The 19419-nt window shown below is 38.2% G+C and overlaps 1 protein-coding gene across 1 annotated transcript in view; it reads left to right on the top strand.

The window, feature by feature from the left end:
• The window catches only part of FILIP1 (filamin A interacting protein 1), a 172290-nt gene extending 161619 nt beyond the window's left edge, over positions 1 to 10671 (top strand). Inside the window, exon 7 of the mRNA XM_006089339.3 lies at positions 6690 to 10671. Within this exon, the coding sequence (XP_006089401.1) occupies positions 6690 to 6730 (41 nt within the window). The 3' untranslated portion in view covers positions 6731 to 10671. The remainder of the gene's footprint in view (positions 1 to 6689) is intronic.
• Positions 10672 to 19419: the final 8748 nt, after the last annotated feature.

The following is a 19419-nucleotide window of genomic DNA, read 5'->3' as shown; positions in this document are numbered from 1 at the left end:
GGCACTTACTGTAGAAAAAGAAAACCAGTTAAAGGATGACTGAAAGTTGGGGAAGAAAGAGGGGCTCTTGCTTCTTCCCTTTGTCTGCATGCAGGCCCATGGGAATGATATGGAGGGTGCGGACATACCATGTGTGAGGACACGGAGGTAACAGAGACAGTGGGATTAGAGGAAATCCAGGTACTGCCGTTCTGGAGAGTGTGAGTTACTTCTGTTTCCCTCCAGAGGCACCATGGCACGTAATGAATACAAAACAGCCAAGGGTCTGGGACTGGGGAGTTTTTGCCTCTGAAGCCCTCACACCCGTGGAGAACTAAGGGGGCCTGAGAGCTCACTGTGAAGTATAAACATACTTGAATGAGGAGCAGAAATGACACTTGAGGAAAGAGGAAGTTTCAGGAGGGGGGTTTATCATGCTCTTTAGATTCATAAAGGACCCTCTAAAACAGATCAGAAATGCTGTCATTTTAGAGGACCCAACACCACCACCAATACGCAGCATGTAGATTTAGAACAGATGTCAAGGTGAATCTCCAGAAAGAGTGGATTGCTCAACAGTGGACTAGATACCAGACACTGGAGTATGGCTGTCTAACCTTTGGCAAATCACCTCACCTTGGTTTGGCTTAGCATTTAGTTATAATCTTTTATGATTCTGGCATTCCTTCTTGTACTCATAATGTGATATGCTTCACTACTGTTTAGCAAGCAACTTAAAAGGACTTTGCCATAACACTCTTCCTAAGAACTAATGGTTAATTGCTTATCTGGTAAAAGTAGTTTGGCCTTTCTACTTATATTAATGTGTGATGGACAGAATTCCAAAGTCAAGGGCTGGTTAGAGCTGAACCGGACATTAGAGGTCCAGAAGATAATTATATCTATTATTAATGATGAAAACAAAAACAAAACAGGAAAAACTATAAGGCTTAAAGATGTCTAACCATCTTATTAAATGACGAAACCAGGTCTTCAGTTTCTCCCAGTATATTATTCATTATTTCATATGAAACTACTTTAAGTGAGCAAAGTATATATACATAAATAAACTAAAACATCCATACTCATTGGGCCAAAATAATATTGTCAAAGTGTCTTTGAGACATGGAGATAACTACATGGAAACTATGTGACAAAGTTTTCATAATACTACTTTGATAAATATTGTTGTACTTATCTAAAAAGCACAATGTCCTTTTCAATTTTCACCCATAATGCTATTTTCCATGCTATTCAGTGTGACCAGTCATAGGCTTAGCTCAAACTAGGCAGTTAGCATCTGTTTCCAAAAAGGTAGAACCTGAGTATTGTGGCTCAAATATTTACCTATTTTTCCACCATTTAATTTAGATTTTAAAAAATAATTAATGTTATATGTAGGAGAACTAGTTCCAATTTGCTTGTATCTGGGAAACAGTAATCTATGTGAGAGATAAGGATTAGCTTGCCTGAAAAAGAAGTTACCAGGCATAACTGTGATTATTGGTAACTTGTGAGAGGTAAGGGGATTTGGGCTGATGATGGAGTGGGAAATGTTTTGGAAGGAAGTAAATAACTATTAGGTGGTTGAGAAACCCCAAGAGAATTTATATCATCTGGTTGAAAAGTTTCCTGAAGAAAATGACAGCACTGATTAACGGAAGTATTTTTAATTAGCTGAGCTGAATCCAAAAGAAGGAACAAGTCCAAGTCAACAGAGGAAGTTTATTGGACTTCCTATTTAAAACAGATGTCTTATCAGAAGTGATTAATTTATGAATGCGATCATAATAGGACTGAATGTTGAAGCAGTTTATTAGAATGAGAACCCTAAAAGTAAACAATATCTAGGCACTCCTATTTCTTAAAGGTACAGAACGTAGGACATTTTTGCAGGTGGATAAAATACCTAGCGAACAGCAACTTCAAAGCTGGGCTTGGTACCTGGTGGGCAGGAAGAACAGCACAGCCCTCAGCTGGTGCCTTGCTCTCCAGGCAGAGCCCTTGGGGCGTAGGGACTATGGGACCTGGGAAGCAGGCCATAAGCCAGACAAACTGATACAAAACTCAAGAGCAATGTTTTCTGTAACTTGGTATGCAGTTTCCTGTGGATGAAGCAGCCCTCCTTTGCTGATACAAAGTCTTGCAGTAAATAGAACCTCTGCTATGTTTGTCTTTGGTGTGTGAGCTTAGAGCAGTGATGGCGAACCTATGACACGCATGTCAGAGGTGACACGCGAACTCATTTTTTGGGTTGATTTTTCTTGGTTAAATGGCATTTAAATATATAAAATAAATATCAAAAATATAAGTCTTTGTTATGGTTGCAAATATCAAAAAATTTCTATATGTGACACGGCACCAGAGTTAAGTTAGGGTTTTTCAAAATGCTGACACGCCGAGCTCAAAAGGTTAGCCATCGCTGGCTTAGAGGCTATCTATAAAAGTGGTCTGGTCTCATTTACTAGAGAAGATTTTTAAAATTCAGAGCTCATGTGTTCCCTTGCAGAGTTTGGCAGAGCATAAACTATGCATTGCCCGGGAGGAAGACAATGACTTTCCAAGGAGTTCATCTTTCCTACTCCACAGCCAACGAGCTCTCCTGGGAGGAATCAGAATTCGAATTTGTTGCCAGCTTGCCCCACTCTAACACTGAAGAGATAGTCTCCCCCAAATTTCCCAATCCCATCTTGGATCTCATCGTCTGGCTGGCCAGTAGTTTTGAGATACCACCCAAGGAGGATGAGTAGTTAGTGAGTTCAGAAGTCAACTGTAATTAGGCATTGATAATACGTTAAACTTCCTTTCCATGGAAGGTATTTTAGCTAGTGTAATAAAAGAATGAATTCATAATTTACATCATTTCACAATAAATCATAATAACAAATAATGTATTTAGTGTGTTACCTGAAGTTCCTTAAAAATAAATAAATAAAGATAACACTTAAGAGAAACACATAGAAGAAAATGCCATTAAGTGTTTTTGGTAAACTGTTAATGTCAAACATATATAAAAATCTAATCTCTCCATGTGTGTATGTTAACTAATATTTTTTTCTTCTTCCAATTAGAAAAAAGGAAATGGTGCTATTAAATGTCTGCATATCAGAAGGCCCCAAATTTAAGTACTTTGCTATTTTGAATTTGTTGATAGAGGTGGTAATTAATAATGGCCTTTGGTCTTAATCTGCCTCTACAAATTATAAATGTCAGAAAAATGGTATCTATAAAAAATTATTATAGAATTGTATTTATTACTTAGCTCACTTTAGAGGACCTAAATGACCTATTATTGGTCTTTGTCTGAGATTCAGTGAAGACAGAGTAGGAGATGGAATAAGATTTGCTCATTGACTTTGTAACTTCAATAAAATTTATGAGACTTTTATTGTACTGAATCATAAAAAATGGAAGAGACTTGGGAATTCTGTTGGGGTTTTTTTTTAAGACAAATAATGGTATTAATCCCCAGAGCATTTCTTTTTTCTTTTTGCTGGTCACCATATGTCTCAGATAGTTATTTTTAAAAAAATATATTTTATTGATTTTTTACAGAGAGGAAGGGAGAGGGATAGAGAGTCAGAAACATCGATGAGAGAGAAACATCAATCAGTCGCCTCCTGCACACCCCTCACTGGGAATGTGCCTGCAACCAAGGTACATGCCCTTGACTGGAATCAAACCCGGGACCCCTCAGTCTACAGGCCGACGCTTTTTATTGACATTTTTATTGATATTTAGCAAGAAAGGAAGGGAAAGGGAGAGAGAAAGAGAAACATTGATGTGAGAGCAAGACATCGGCTGCTTCCTACCAGGGATTGAGCCCGAAACCTGGGCATGTGCCCTAACCAGGAATCAAACCAGCAACCTTTTGGTGCATAGGATGATGTCCAACCAACTGAACTAACTGAGCCACACCAGTCAGGCTCCATCAGATAGTTTTGCTGTGTAATGAGTCATCTCAAAATTTAATGATTTAAAACAGCCGTGGGCAAACTACGGCCCGCGGGCGGTATCCGGCCCGTTTGAAATGAATAAAACTAAAAAAAAAAAAAAGACCGTACCCTTTTATGTAATGATGTTTACTTTGAATTTATATTAGTTCACACAAACACTCCATCCATGCTTTTGTTCTGGCCCTCCGGTCCAGTTTAAGAGCCCATTGTGGCCCTCGAGTCAAAAAGTTTGCCCACCCCTGGTTTAAAACAACATTTTAAAAAAATTTCTCACAATTTTGTGTAGTGGCCAGGCAATTCTTATTTTAGTTTATAGGTTTGGGGAAAACATAGATGATAAGTGAAGACAGATTTAATAAATATGTTTAGTCCGTATAAATTAATAGAGCTACTATCATATAGGTATTATCCCACTATCTCTAGAAACAAGATAAAATATGTCTCCATGTATACAAAACAAAATAACTTGAGCTTAACTGTATTCCTTTAAAGTTTATAAACATAAGTGTTAAACACCATATCTTATTATTAAAGTAGAATTTAGAAAACTCTATTTGGCGTTGTCAAGTATTTCTGAAACAGTCTTTTTAGTAACACAATCTGATTAATAGCATTAGCATATATGCCAAGCATAGGTGACCAGTTTGCTAACTTAAAGACAATAATAAAATGTAATGGTCCAACCAAGACATTCTTCTATGTATGGATGAACCCTTTTGCCATATGTATTTTTACCAAGTGATAATTATGAAGAGCTATTATTATTATGGAGATTACAAAGTGCTAGATTAAGAGAAGGCGACTCTAGGAATTTAGAGGTCTGCACACTCAAGGTGAGAGAAGATGGTATGACAGTAACACAAAATAGTAGCCCCACAAGGAATTTTAGAGATGATCTCCAATACCCTCATTCTGTAGTGAGGAAACAAAGGCACCAGCATTCTGAATTACATCTACAATAAGAACAATGTGGATTTCACTTTTTAAAATGTATGTTTTTCTATTTTTTAAAAGAGGAAAATGGGAAAGATGCTTTAATTCTATTACAGAGATTTGAGAACTATGTATTTTCACTCTTAGAAAAATTACTACAGAAATTTTACTGTTGTTGTTAATCCTCACCCGAGGATATTTTTCCACTGATTTTTAGAGAGAGTGGAAGGGAGAGAGAAACATCAATGTGAGAGAGACACATAGATTGGTTGCCTTCTGCACACCTGACCAAGGCCAGGGATGGTGCCCGCAACAGAGGCACATGCCTTTGATTAGAATAGAACCCGGGACCCTTCAGTCAGCAGGCCTATACTCTATCCACTGAGCCAAACCAGTTAGGGCTACAGAAATTTAAAAAAAAAAAAGTGTTGAGTGGGAAATAACATTTTAATCTTAGATATTTTAATTAGCGTTTTTAGTTTTTGCCTTAAGATTTTGATATATTTTTAGGCACTGAAAAATTATAAAGCTAGAACAATTTTCCAGTGAAAAACATGAGGATGATTCTTAAAGATTTCTGGTATAGTGAAAAAATTGTATGTATGTCATAAAAGCTTTATAAAAATTTTATATTTAAATGTAAACATTTATACATTTTATTTTATTTTGCTTTGTTACCTGCTTTATCCCAAATTTAATTGATAGGTAGAAGGAAGGAATGGAAATATCTCCCCCTAGTGGTAATTTAATGAAAGAATTAAGAAACATTGTGTTTTTGACCCACTGAACATAATTAGCACAAACCAATAAGTCTATGACATAATGTACTTTACTTAATGCTTAGATATAAATTACTGAAGTAAAAATAAAAATTAAACTAGTATTTAAAATTAAAGTGAAAATAATAGGTGGAAATTTTCTCACCCTATTGATAAACCCTGATGTTATTTTCTACACTTACAACATTGCCATATGTGACAGGGAGGTAATAGTTTTTTTCAGACAGAGGAACCATTTGAGGCTTAGATTTCTTTCCTATGCTCTTTATAATCTCAGCAATGACAAGACTGTCATTTTTTCTCACCAAGGTAGTTCCATGCCTAGCACAGTGATGTGCACATAATTGGGCCTCAATAAACAATCCTTGAATGATAGAATGAAAAAAAAAGCTACTTGTTCATGAAGGCATATAGATTAAGCTAAAAAAAATCAATAAATATAAATATCACACACCCACAATGTGGCTCGTACTGTTCTAATTGCTATCTCAATTTATTTTTTATTTACTTTTATACGAATGAATTTAGATTTAGCAGTCAGAGACAAAAGTAAGTTACCTGTGTTTATTAACTTCTTAAGAATAGATAATGAATATTTCCTTATTAAAACTCAAGTTCAGATGCATTAAAAAAGAAATTAAAAGTATATGAATATTGTTCAGAACAGAGAGTTACTTCTAGGTGAGTTACTTCTAGGAAATAGTCTGGTTTCCCACTATGGGGCTCGTATGTAGTAATTACTGTCTTTGTGTTTAGTTCTTTGCTTGAGTAAAATTGATCTAATATTGTTAGAATATTAGACGTGGTTTCTGAAAAGCTTTAAGAATTTTGGAGGTAAAGCACCTACGCCAATACAAATATGTTACCCAAGAGTAGTAAAAAACTGCAGGAGAAGCTATTGGGCTCATGTACCTGTTTTTGTTTGTTGTGTTGTTTAACATCCATGGTCTTTTAATGAAATGATGTGGTGTTGATCCTCACATAAACTATTGATTTGAGTTTCAGTGTAATTGAAAATGCTGTGTTTTTCTTCTCTTTATAGAAAGCATCATCATTCACCAGTTACGCATGAACTCCCGATGAAATGGTAAATCAAGCACATACTGGGTGTGTGTACTGCCTCTGAATCCCTGTTGAATGGATAGTGTTACTACAGCTCTCCATCATCACTAAGGTCCTCCAGGCTACTGATCACTACTGAAAATAATTTTCTACTTCCAGTGAATTTTTTTGAGAATATAATGTAAAAGCTGAAAATGGCATTGCTGATAATATAAAAATAGGTTGCAAGAGCAATTCAATCTTTGTGTCAAAAGCAATTTCTCCTCCTTTTGCAAAGCTTTCAGGTCCATGGGCACATGCTATGTAATTTATTTTTATAATACACTTTGTGATGTGATTTTTTTCCCCGAAAGTGTTTCCTTTTTCATAGTCTATGGCACATATAGTATATCTGTAGAATACACTGTCAGTTCTTCAAAGCATGGGTATCGGTGCATTTATAACAGTAACCTATAATCATTTTCTTTGATCAATTTGTTGTTTCTGAAGAAAAGAAAGTACAACACTATATATTTCCTGAAAGAAATTCAAGAGGTAAAACAGAAGCAGGAGCTTCTGGAAGAGTTTTTATTATTGCTTGTACAGTGCTGTGGTTCTGATCACGGTTCAACATTAACAGATAACGGTCTGGTTTAAAGTTTAATTTTAAACACTTACAGACAGTTTTTTTAAAGTTGCTCTTTCTAGTGTTCTGTGACAAAACCCTTGAATGAATTGATTTTCATATGGAACAAATGAATAAAAGGAGATGTATGAGTTTAACATTATAGAAACACCTTCAACCGGTAGTTCAATTATCTTTCTGTTTGCATTATTTACTTATATGTACAGGACTTAGAAAAAGGATATCAAGATAGTTCTCACAATCTACCTAAATGAAAGCCTGAAAATAAAAAACTGACCTAGAAAGTATCAGCATCTTTTTAAAAAATGGTAATAGAAATGCCTAGATAATTTTTTTCTTGTAGATAGGAGTTGGACAGATTTTCAGAAATCACATATAGGTTAGAGAATATATTCTTTAAAGATAAAAAGCACATGAATTACTTAAATCTCAATGTCAGAGCTGCTGTTGAACTTAAATTTATGTGAAAATGTGCATCTAAAGTCTACTTGAAAGCCTTAATATAGGGTTTTTATTTTTAAAGACTTTGTCAATGTGGACATGTTGTCAATAAGGTTTTTAAAAGGTAACTAAGATAAATAAATATTTGACACATCAGTTTCTGAAGGCAGGAATCATCTATCATGTAACTTTACTTAGATTAAAGAAACTGTGCTCTGGGTGTCACAAGGATAGCTAAAAACCACACCAATAATACTGTTGGCCCATTTCTCCAGACCACAGGCTGTACCCCGGTTTATATGCCCAAAGAGGGGAGTCCATACTGAGTCTCTGGAATAGAAAAATTAATGTTGGATTTCCTCCCCTATGTACCTTTGTAAGGTATTAAGGTATACCTTGTGGAATTAGCAAATTATAATCAGTAGGTATTATATATGAAATTATGATATTTTATGTAAAATTAGTTTTGATCTTTGTAAGTAAAAGAAATGCTATCGTAGGCTTGCCCTAGCTTGAGTGATTGTATGTGTCACATAACCTGCAGGGTTTTGATTACTGATTAAAGAAAACTAGATGTATTTGTGTGAAGATTTAAGAAATTGTTGTTTTGGGTTTTGTTTTCTGCAGATGTTTCTGAATGACGTTTTCAACTAGGGAAGGGTTTTATTTAGTATTGTTATATATTTTTCACTCACAATTAAGTTCCATTTTTGCCAATATTTCTGACGGCAAAAATATTCAGAAATATCACAGATTAGCATTTGAAGCAAATAACTTTTTCTCAACTTGTGGGAATGTTATTACACTAATTGTGAAAAGGCTAGAAGACTTTAAATATTTCCTGACTTTAATTTAAAATGCTACAAGTAATTTATGTATATTTGGATCTGAAGTTTTATTTTTCCCGAGTTTATAATGAAGTTTGGTACTTGCAATGCTGAGTGAGGATGACGGTGTAATTGGTCATTTAAATGGGTGCTGAGCTTTTCTCTGCCCATGCTATAAATAAGTCCTCTGTTGAAACCCAAATGGAATTAAAGTGACAGATGGTTAAAATTAGTTTAAAAATTTTAAACTGGTTTTGAAATAGAACACAATATTAAAAATGAACAGAAAACAACAAAGAGTCATATCCTTAGCTCATGAATAAACAAACAAGATCATAAATAGTCATAGCCCAATATCCACATTCAATTGAAAAAATTGTCCCTCATGCAAGTCTGGCATCATCCTAGGCTACATAATTTCTCTATCTTTTATTCTAAGTAAATCTCCAATCATCAATATGAATGAGAATCAGCTTTGAATGGAATAATTCTGTTTTCTGATATATGATCGTAATTAGTGTTTTCAGTTTAAGATACAACAAACTAATCCTGTTATCTTACCCTTTTCTTTTTGAGAAGAGTGTTTCTGAGGGTATCTTCTACAAAGAGTTTTTTCAAGTATTTAATAAAATATTAGGGCTTCATGAAAATAATGGATAGAGTAAATATTCCAGATGTTAGATACCTATAATGTTTACAAATGTGAACAATTAATTGTATCTTTGGACAACCATAAAACAATTCATGGTGTGGAATATCTAACTTAAGCATGAACAGAGACACCAACAATCCTGAAATAATTCCCAGCTTCTGAAAGTCAGTGGCAGAGCAAGAGTGAATGCTGTGTCAGACAGTGTAACATGTTTGTGTCTTTTCTCTTTATGCTGTGGTTGAATTTTCCTGGAAATAAATAAAAAATAGAGCAAAGGTAGGGTGTGTTCATGAGTTTGATAAGCAACAATTCTAAAATTAACAAAAACACATAATGGGAGTTTAAAAAACACAACTGTCCCCTGAGGCATATACCCCCCTCTGGACCTCCAGTGCAATGCCTCTGCTAAAAATACTAATTAGAAGGCAAAGAGGAGAAACAATAAAAACGGTTGTAATGAATTCATAAAATTGGGAGTTCCATGGAATTAATGTTGCTTAGTGACCACTAATGTTTTATTTATCTTACTATTATGTTTTTAATACTCACCTGAGGATATGTTTATTGATTTTAGAAAAAGAGGGAGAGAGAGAGAAACATGTGAGAAAGAAACACTGGTTGGTTGCCTGTCAGTCATATGTGCCCAGACTGGGATTGAACCCACAACCTAGGTATGTGCCCTGACGGAATAGAACATGCAACCTTTTTGGTGCCAAAACGATGCTCCAACCAACAGATTCACCTGGCCCGGACAATATTTTATGTTCTTAAACTTTCAGCATTTCCTCCTTACTCTGTGATGACACTATGTTTGTTACATAGGGAAAATGCTGTAGATTCATACATTTGAACAGAAATATTTCTAGGTGCCATGACATGATACATCTTTTTCTGGTGGGTTATTTTTGTTTGTTTATGTTATTTGGTTAATTTTACCTTACCATTCACAGATTTTGTTAACAGTGCAAAATTGTATTTATTTAATCTAGATTTTGTTTTAAAAATGTCAGATGTTAGCTTCTTCGTATGTGATCAGTTATTCTTAGAAGTCTTGCAGGTGTAATGGATTTTCAATAGCAAAAGAGTACATGAAAAAAATTTGGAGTTACAGTCTATTTTCACAGCATTCTCAATTTTTTCTTTAAGTTTTATTAAGTACATGAGAAGTTTATTTTTCACTACAGCCAAGTGAATTTATGAATATGTACTTGTCTTTTATATGAATGTGATATCCTGCTTTCATTTCATCACAGGTTACTGAAATTTAACCAATTAAGACATTCTCTGTGTTATTTCCAAAGTCAACTTTGTTTATCAAAATCTCACCAGAGAGTGAGAAAAATAATAATTGTGATATAAAAGTATTGTGCAATATTCTTCTTTGAGTTGGAACATAATATTATACAATTAAAATCATTTAAAATGAGTATTCTACCTTATTTTAAATTATTTGCTTTAAAATAGTTTTCACTTCTGCATTTCATATTTTGTTAAAAATTTGGTATTTTTCACTGTGAATAAGAAGCAGTACAGCGGACCAGCTGAAATCAGAGTGTTTTTCCTCTGAGGTACATTATAGTTTGATTCTTTAACAAGATAAAAACTGCAAGACACCAAGAGATGGAAACTGGCTATGGGTTCCCTTTACCCTTTTATCCTCAACAAAGGCATTGTTAATAAACATTTAAATAATATCTTACCACTTCCTAAAAATAGATTACTTAGTAGAGCAAACACTCCTGAGGTTTTGTCAGCAGCCCACAGCTGTTGGGTAAGGGTTTCAGCAAAGTGGGATGAGGGTGATGGTGGGGTTGTGCTCTGACCTCTTTTATCAGCCAGAGACGGTGGTCCATAGCCATAGCCAATCCAACTGATTTTTGCCTTCTTTGGGACAAAGGAATAGGTTTCTCCTATTTATTATTTAAATATATACATATCAGAAAAGCAGGCACGAAAGATGTCAAAGTAATGCTTTCCAAAGGAAAGTGCAGATGTTAGAGATCTTGACCACAGAACAGCTCTGTGGCCTCGGTCCTGGGAGGAGTGGAGCCCTTCCGTGCACATGGTTTAAAAACACTGGCCAAAATTAAATATAAATAACAGCACTGGCAGAAAGTCATTGTTTATTTCATGACTTCCTAGGAGCATGGCGTCTCAAGCTTTCCACCAGATTTGTTCAAATGGATTTGTCCCCTTTGAGCCTTGCCCTAGTAGAGTCACCTTTAACGAGCAACAGATGTTTCCTTAGGGTAGAAACTGCAGTTGCTTCCCTGAGCCCCATGCTTGTTGGCAATAGGCAACATTGTACCATATTTTTTTTTTGACTGTCCTTAAAATCTTGTGAAATTTGTATTTAAACATCCCATGGAACCTATGAAGGATTTCAAATAGTAAGGCCTCCCTTCAACAGGGCCACCCTCAGTGACTGCATGGTTCCACAGATGATGAATGGTTGGAACCCAGTTCCCTGGAGTTCACAGATGAATTTTTAAAAAGATGTTAAGTCCTCCTTTAGTTTCTCCTGGCATTATTCCCAGCATTTTCTTTAGAGCTAAGCACCTCTAATGATAAAATATTTTCTGTTTCTCTTCAGGAGTCCATTTATCCCATTCTGCCCTATATTGACTGGACTTGGTGTACAAAACTATCTCCCCAGTTCATTCTTTGTCTTCCTCTTCTTCTTCTTCTTTTTTTTTAATCCTCACAGGAGGATGTTTTTTCATTGACTTTTTTTTTTTTTCCAGAGCATGGAAGGGAGGGGGAGAGAGAGAGAGAGAGAGAGAGAGAGAGACATTGATTGATTGCCTCCCATCTGTGCCCCAACCAAGACTGGGAATTGAACCTGCAACTCAGGTATGTGCCCTTGAACAGGAATCCAACCCTCAATGCTTTGGTGCAAGGGCTGACACTCTAAACCACTGAGCCACACCACCAGGGCTGAATGTAAGCTTCTTAAATGCAGGACTTGCATATTCCTTATAGTGAATACAAGGTCCTGGATAAATGCTTGCAAAAGGCAATATGATTCCTTCTAGAGACGGGCCTTTTCCCACTCTTCTTCCAGCTGTCCTATCCCTTGCCCCTATTCTTCACAGACCTTTCCCATGACCATACTCACATTCTCATTTTTGGTCTTTCTGGCTCCTAGTGCACATTTCTTTCTCCTCCTTGAGAACAAGACATATATTTAGTCAAAATGGCAGGGTGTTTTGTAGACACCTGATTATTGACTCCTAACCCCAAAGGATTGCTCCTTCAGGAGTAGTACCTCAACCAGGTATTTTGTACTAGATCTTCTTCACTACAAATTGTTCTGGCTGCTTATTCTTCCCTTGCAGAAACCTCAGTGCCCCCTGAAGGGTTCAGATGCAGGGTATCTGGATTAAGCAAAAAAATGACTCTCAATAACCACTGATTCTAAGAGAAGATATGCTCTCTGCAAAGACAAAGGGCCCTTATCTTATCTAATCAGAGTACCAGATGGCTATGCTATCTTAATAAGAAAAGTGTGTTCAGCCCTGACTGGTTTGGCTCAGTGGATAGAGCGTCGGCCTGCGGACTCAGGGGTCCCAGGTTCGATTCCGGTCAAGGGCATGTGCCTTGGTTGCGGGCACATCCCCAGTAGGGGGTGTGCAGGAGGCAGCTGATGGATGTTTCTCTCTCATCGATGTTTCTGACTCTATCCCTCTCCCTTCCTCTCTGTAAAAAAAATAAAAAAAAATCAACAAAATATATATTTTTTTAAAAAGTGTGTTCAGTCTTCTTCAATTCACAAAGAGATCAAGCACTGGTTCCCACATGGAGCATTGGTGTACATAAGCAGTAGGACAAATAGACTATATAAGCTATCAAACTGAATATCTTTCTCCCAGAAGTGGTGAGTATCAGAGATCTCTGTTTCCAGGACAGCTGCTGAGATCTTGCTTGAGAAAACAAATATGATCAGCCAGGGTATAGAATTTTGCAAATCATATATATATGGCCGGTAGCTATGACGTGCAATGACCACCAGGGGGCCGATGCTCAATGCAAGAGTGGAAAACATAGGCATGGAAACATGGAACAGACTGATGAATCTCAGAGGGAAGGGGGGAGGAGGAAAAGGTGGGAAGAGATTAAGCAAAGATCTTACATACATACTAGAGGCCTGGTGCACAGATTTGTGCACTGGTGGGGTCACTCAGCCTGGCCTGCACCCTCTCACAATCCGGGACCCCTCGGGGGATGTCAGAGAGCTGGTTTTGGTCCAATCCCCACAGGCCAGGCCAAGGATCCCACCGGTGCATGAATCAGTGCACTGGGCCTCTACTTAATAATAAGTGTCGTATAAGATTCTACTTTTTCTATGTCCCTTTTTGATCATATTCTCTCCTGGGTAGAGAACCACAATATCACTCAGACCTTAGGACTTACTTCCACAGTTTAATTTTTGACATCATAAAGAAGATATGGTACCTGCTCAAACCTCCCATAATCCCTTGTGCACACATCTTATAAAGCACTTATATCACTACTAGAGGCATGGTGCACAAAAATTTGTGCACTGGGGGTGGGGGGGAAGGTACTCAGCTGGCCTATGCCCTCTTGCAGTCTGGGACCCCTCGGAGGATGTCCTCCTGCTGGCTTAGGCCTGCTCCCTGGGGGATCGGGCCCAAGCTGGCAATCAGACATCCCTCTGGCAGCCCGGCAGCCCTCAGGGGATGTCCACTTGCCAGCAGGGAGCAGACCTAAGCTGCAGTCGGACATCCTTAGTGCTGCTGAGGAGGCAGGAGAAGCTCCCGCCACCACCGCTGTGCTGGCAGCCATCAGCCTGGTTTGTGGCTGAGCAGAGCTCCCCCTGTGGGAGCGCACTGACCACCAGGAGGCAGTTCCTGCATTGAGCATCTGCCCCTGGTGGTCAGTGTGTGTCATAGTGACCAATTGTTCTGCTGTTAGGGTCAATTTGCATATTACCCTTTTATTATACAGAATTGGGGCCTGGTGCACGGGTGGGGGCTGACTGGTTTGCCCTGAAGGGTGTCGTGGATCAGGGTGGGGCTCCCCCCTGGGGTGCCTGGCCAGCCTGGGTGAGGGGCTGATGGCTGTTTGCAGGCTGGTCAAGCCCCCCAGTGGGGACCCTCACCCCATGAGGGTTTGGCCAGCCTGGGTGAGGGGCTAAGGGCCGTTTTCAGGCTGCCCACACCCCCTTCAGGGTGGGGGTTACCACTGGGGTGCCTGGCCAGCCTGGGTGAGGGGCTGATGGCTGTTTTCAGACTGACCAAGCCCCCCGGTGACTGAAGCGCCCAGCCTTTCCTTTTTTTGTTTTTTGTTTTAATTTGCTCCAGCTCCGTGGCCATGGCGACTGGAAGCAGGTATCTGGGGTTTATTTACCTTCTATAATTGAAACTTTGTTGCCTTGAGAGGAGGCAGCAGCTGGCTGGGAAGCTTGGATTCTTCCATTGCTGGGGCAACCAAGTCTCCTGCTTGCTCCAGCTCCGTGGCTGCTGGCCGTCATTTTGGTTGGGTTAATTTGCAAATAGTCGTTCTGATTGGCTGGTGGGCGTGGCTTGGGTGTAGTGAAAGTATGGTCAATTTGCATGTTTGTCTATTATTAGGTAAGATACTAGTATTTCAATTGTTTGTAGGAAAGTTGTCTCTCCCAATAAAATGTGAGTTCATTGAGGTCAAGTTAGTTCAACAAAATTTATTAAGTATCTTTTATGTCCTAGGTAGTTTGCCAGGTGTTGGAGATATAGAAAAGAATAAAAACAGTCTCTGATTTTGAGAAACTTACATCTAGTAGAAAAGACAGAGTTTTCAGTACTATGATAAGTGCTAAGATAGTGTCCCAATTATGCCTCAATTAATTAATTATCTGTCTAGACTTAGTGGGACAAACACAGGTGACCAGGAGTCAGCAATAACAGCCTATCCCCTGGTATTTCAATGTCTAGACAGATGAGCCGAACTGGAACACATGAACACACAAGACAGAATTAGTATGCAATCACACAAGGTTTATTTACCTATTCCTAGTGGGTCCTAGGCTCCAGCAAAGGCCACCTGGCGATGCACACCAAAAGAGGACAATGAAGACAGAGACAGACAGGCGGCTGCAGTTGGTTCAGGCTCACACAGCAGAGCAGTCAATCAACGGCTTGTCTCACGAAGCGATGTGGAGTCCTCCTCTCTTCAGGCAGGAGACACTCACAGAAGAAAAATCTGGTGCTTATATAGCCAGTAGTAAACAACTGGTGTCTTTTTTTTTTTTTTTTTAATATATACTGTATTTCTTTTTTTTTAAAATATATTTTATTGATTTTTTTACAGAGAAGAAGGGAGAGGGATAGAGAGTTGGAAACATCGATGAGAGAGAAACATCGATCAGTTGCCTCCTGGACACTCCCCACTGGGGATGTGCCCGCAACCAAAGTACATGCCCTTGACCGGAATCGAACCCGGGACCCTTGAGTCCACAGGCCGACGCTTTATCCACTGAGCCAAACCGGTCAGGGCAACAACTGGTGTCTTATCAGTGTGGGCCAGACCTGTGCCTTATGCTAGGAGCAGGGTGTTTACGCTTTAAGGGCTTAGGACATTCACATCAAGACAGTGGGGCCTTCACCACATTTTGGAAGTTACAGAGTATTGGGGTCTTCACACAGCAAACATTTCACACAATTATTTCCACACATTAGAGGGGAAATTTGACCATAACATTATTATAACAGATAGCGATCAGTTCTTACCTCAATCCAAGGGAACAAAGGAGTTCAGAGAGCAGTTCTTAGCTCAGTCAAGGGAACAAAGGATTCCTCAAATTGGCTACTGACCTGAATCTTGAAGGGTGAATAGGAATTAACTAGTAAAGCAGTTTCAGTGAAGGTGGGGTCTGAAGTCAGGGAGCAGTGGGTTGCTCAGTGACTGGGTTTAGGAATTGAAGATAGTGGGTACAGACTACTTCTCCCAGAAGACTCAGTGACAATAAAAATGATGTTATGGAATAGGTTCTTGAATCCCTACCTTGTCCCTCACAATGTATTGGTCAAAGGGAAGTCCTATGAGGTCTTGGTGTTTGCTGTCATAGATTTTTAGTTCCATTGACTTAAAAAAAAAAGTGTTTTACTTCTCAAGCTCAATAAAAGTAGACTTGCACATTTAAATCCATTTTTTTAAAAGTCATCCTTCAATAATATGTTGGAGTTATTTTAAAGAAATACATGAGTGGGGGGTGGGGGAAGGACACATATGTAATACCCTTTGTAATAATTATTATAATGTTTTTTTAAATAAGAATTAAAAAAAAATAAAATAAAAAAAAAAGAAATACATGAGTAACTTTATAGGTGTTTGAAACCCAAGTGTTAAAAAAAAAAACAAGTAATGAAATGTACTCTCTCCCCCCTGGACTTCCAATAATTTAACACTGGGAAAAATAGAAAAATGTAAGTTAAAACTATATCTAAAAATAGTCCAAACATATGATTTATAAGGAATTAAAATTTTTAAAGCCTGGCTTGTGTTTCCCAGTGGTTGAGTGTCGACCCATGAACCAAGAGATCACGGTTCAATTCCCGGTCAGGGCACATACCCAGGTTGTGGGCTGGATCCCTAGTGGGGGGTGTGCAGGAAGCAGTCAATCTATGAATCTCTCTTCACCACTGATGTTCCTATCTCTCTCCCCCTCCCTCCCTTTAAAATAAATAAAAACATATAAAAAAATAAAGATCTACTTTCCTATATCTCTTGATGATTCTTATGGTGTAAGAAAAGTATTTCACCTCCTCTGTCCCTTTCTATTTAAAAATATCTGCACTAATATACATGTAATAGATGTTAGTTGGTTGTCAACCAATAGATAGCAAAGTCATTATTTGAAGGGAAGACCTTATTTATAATTGATGGTAACTATTGGAAAAATATGTACCATGGGATGTAATTGAGAGATTCTTTATATAGAATCTGAGGTCATGAAGTCTGAGGTCTCATTAGAATTATAGTCTTTCTTTTAAAGAAAGTGTGGAATTATGATAAATGAAATGTTATCTCCTTCCCAAAGCAAAGTTCTTAGGCTGTCTACTAAGGAATTTTGGTGTCATTGCTTTTTCCTGTAATGAGACTAACCATTTAAATATCTGGTTTGACTTGTATTTCTGATTACTGATTGTGATCATTTAGAAACTTGCAAAATCTTTCATCACAACACCAATGACAGGCTAATCAACCTGAAGAAAAGGGCCAGAAGAAAGGGATTTTCTTAAATGCTTAACTGAAAAAGTTTAATAAATATATCACATAAAAATCAGGAAAAGGTCAACTTTGAAAGAAGTAATTTTTCAAAATCAGTTTGAATCAATTGCTGATGCAATAAATACAAGAAATTAAATTTATTATATAAATTCTACATCACTCTTTTTCCTAAAAATTTTCTCAATTGAAAATGAATATTATTTCTTGATGTTCTCTAAAATAAGCTGCCATGAACAAGTAAATAGAAAAAAACAAACAAAAACCAATTCAAATTCCTAGTCCCTAAGAATTTTCTCTGAAATTCATGCTGGTAAAAACTATGGTATATTTCTCAGCTCTCTTTAACTTTCCTAAACATTTTTAAGCTAAACATGTAAATAAAATGGTTTAAATATGGTGAGAAGTTAAGAACTAAAGCAGCACCAGATATTCAAAGGAATCTAATAAGCAAATCTGTGTGACTAAATAGTAAAAAGACTAGTTTCAGTTTTCTCTTCTTAATTTCTTAAGTAATTCAATAGTTATTCATTATTATTTTTTCTTCAATGTTTCTGGTTACCTAGTTTGTTGGGGTCCAGCCCCATCAGGTCCAGGGGTTCCCAAAGGTGTGGACGTAGTCAGCGAAGAAGGAATGACACGGAGACAGTGTTCAGTTGATCAGCATGGTTGGGTTCTCTCTTTATTGTTCTATTACATCTATATTTATACTATTTGATCCCATAAGCATGCCCCTATAATTACATCATCGTATGTTTTGGGTCACATTCTACAATTCCTTGTTTCTTATCTGACCTTAGCCAAAAATCCTGTCTCTATCTAGTTCTGTTGATTTTAATCTTGTCTAGGTTAATCTCTGTGTTCCATTACAAGGGCTATTCCAAGGTCACTGCTCTACTGATAGGCTACAAGGAAGTGACTGAAGGAGTTTATCCTACCCAGTAAAGGTTATGTCCTCCCAGCCTTGCTGCTTGCCTTCCCTGGGACTGCCCTGTGTCAGTGGGTAGGCTTTGGTGCTTTCCCTGGCGGGCAGACCCCTGGGGATGTGGGTCCAACAAGTCCCAAATTTATTGCCAATGCTCTTAGTCCAAGTTCTTCATAAGTAGTACATGGTATTTCTGTAACACTAGGGGGATTTACTGATTTATTCTCTTCCTTAGTCCTGTTAACCCCTAACCTGGGGAAACAACCTTTCTCGGGAGGTGGTCCTGGTTAAAACACATAGCCCTTAAGAGGGGGAGCAAACATATGTGATATATGCCAGGTCCCTTGAAACATAAGCTGTGCAGATGTTTCTTCCCTGCAGAGACTGTGTCAAGCAGCAAGGGTGGACCGGCTCCCGGCAAATTCCCCCATTTTTATTTTTTAAATGACTGCGCGTGTAAATCAGTGGCCACCTCTCGGATTGGGTTGTTTAAGACTCGGAAGAAGACTTGTTTGTGATTTTGCTAACAGGTCAGTCCGAGGCTTAACCCTATATTGGCTCCCCACACTAGTTCAGTGTCTGGAACACAGCAATTTTATAAAAAATAAAATGTATTCTAAAACTTCCCCTCTAAAAACTATTTACATACACCTCTTCAGATCATGGGCTTGTATCTGCTCTATTATTTTGGATTTGAAAGGGCGAGGGCTAGGCCCTCCACTTTGCCCCAGGGTAAAGGCTACACCCTCCATCTTGCCCCAGGGTAAGGGCTACGTCCTCCATCTTACCTTGGCCACGTGCTTGGCAAGAAGGTTCTTCCCGGAAGTCTAAGACTCTGCTAGCCACACCCCAGGAACAAGACATCGACTTGCGCCTGGGCAATCACAGTCCTTTCTCCTCCCCTTACTCCAACCCCCCCTTTATAACCTGTCTCTAGGCGGGGTTCTGTCTCTCAGCCACTTGGTTTGCCGTGTGTCGGTGAGTCTGGTGATGGGGAGCACAGCTAGCTTGAAA

The sequence above is a fragment of the Myotis lucifugus genome, unplaced genomic scaffold, assembly GCF_000147115.1.
Source record: "Myotis lucifugus unplaced genomic scaffold, Myoluc2.0 scaffold_59, whole genome shotgun sequence".
NCBI classification, from domain to species: Eukaryota; Metazoa; Chordata; class Mammalia; order Chiroptera; family Vespertilionidae; genus Myotis; species Myotis lucifugus.
Note: the sequence above shows the minus strand (reverse complement) of the source record. Positions and strands in the feature narration are given on the sequence as shown.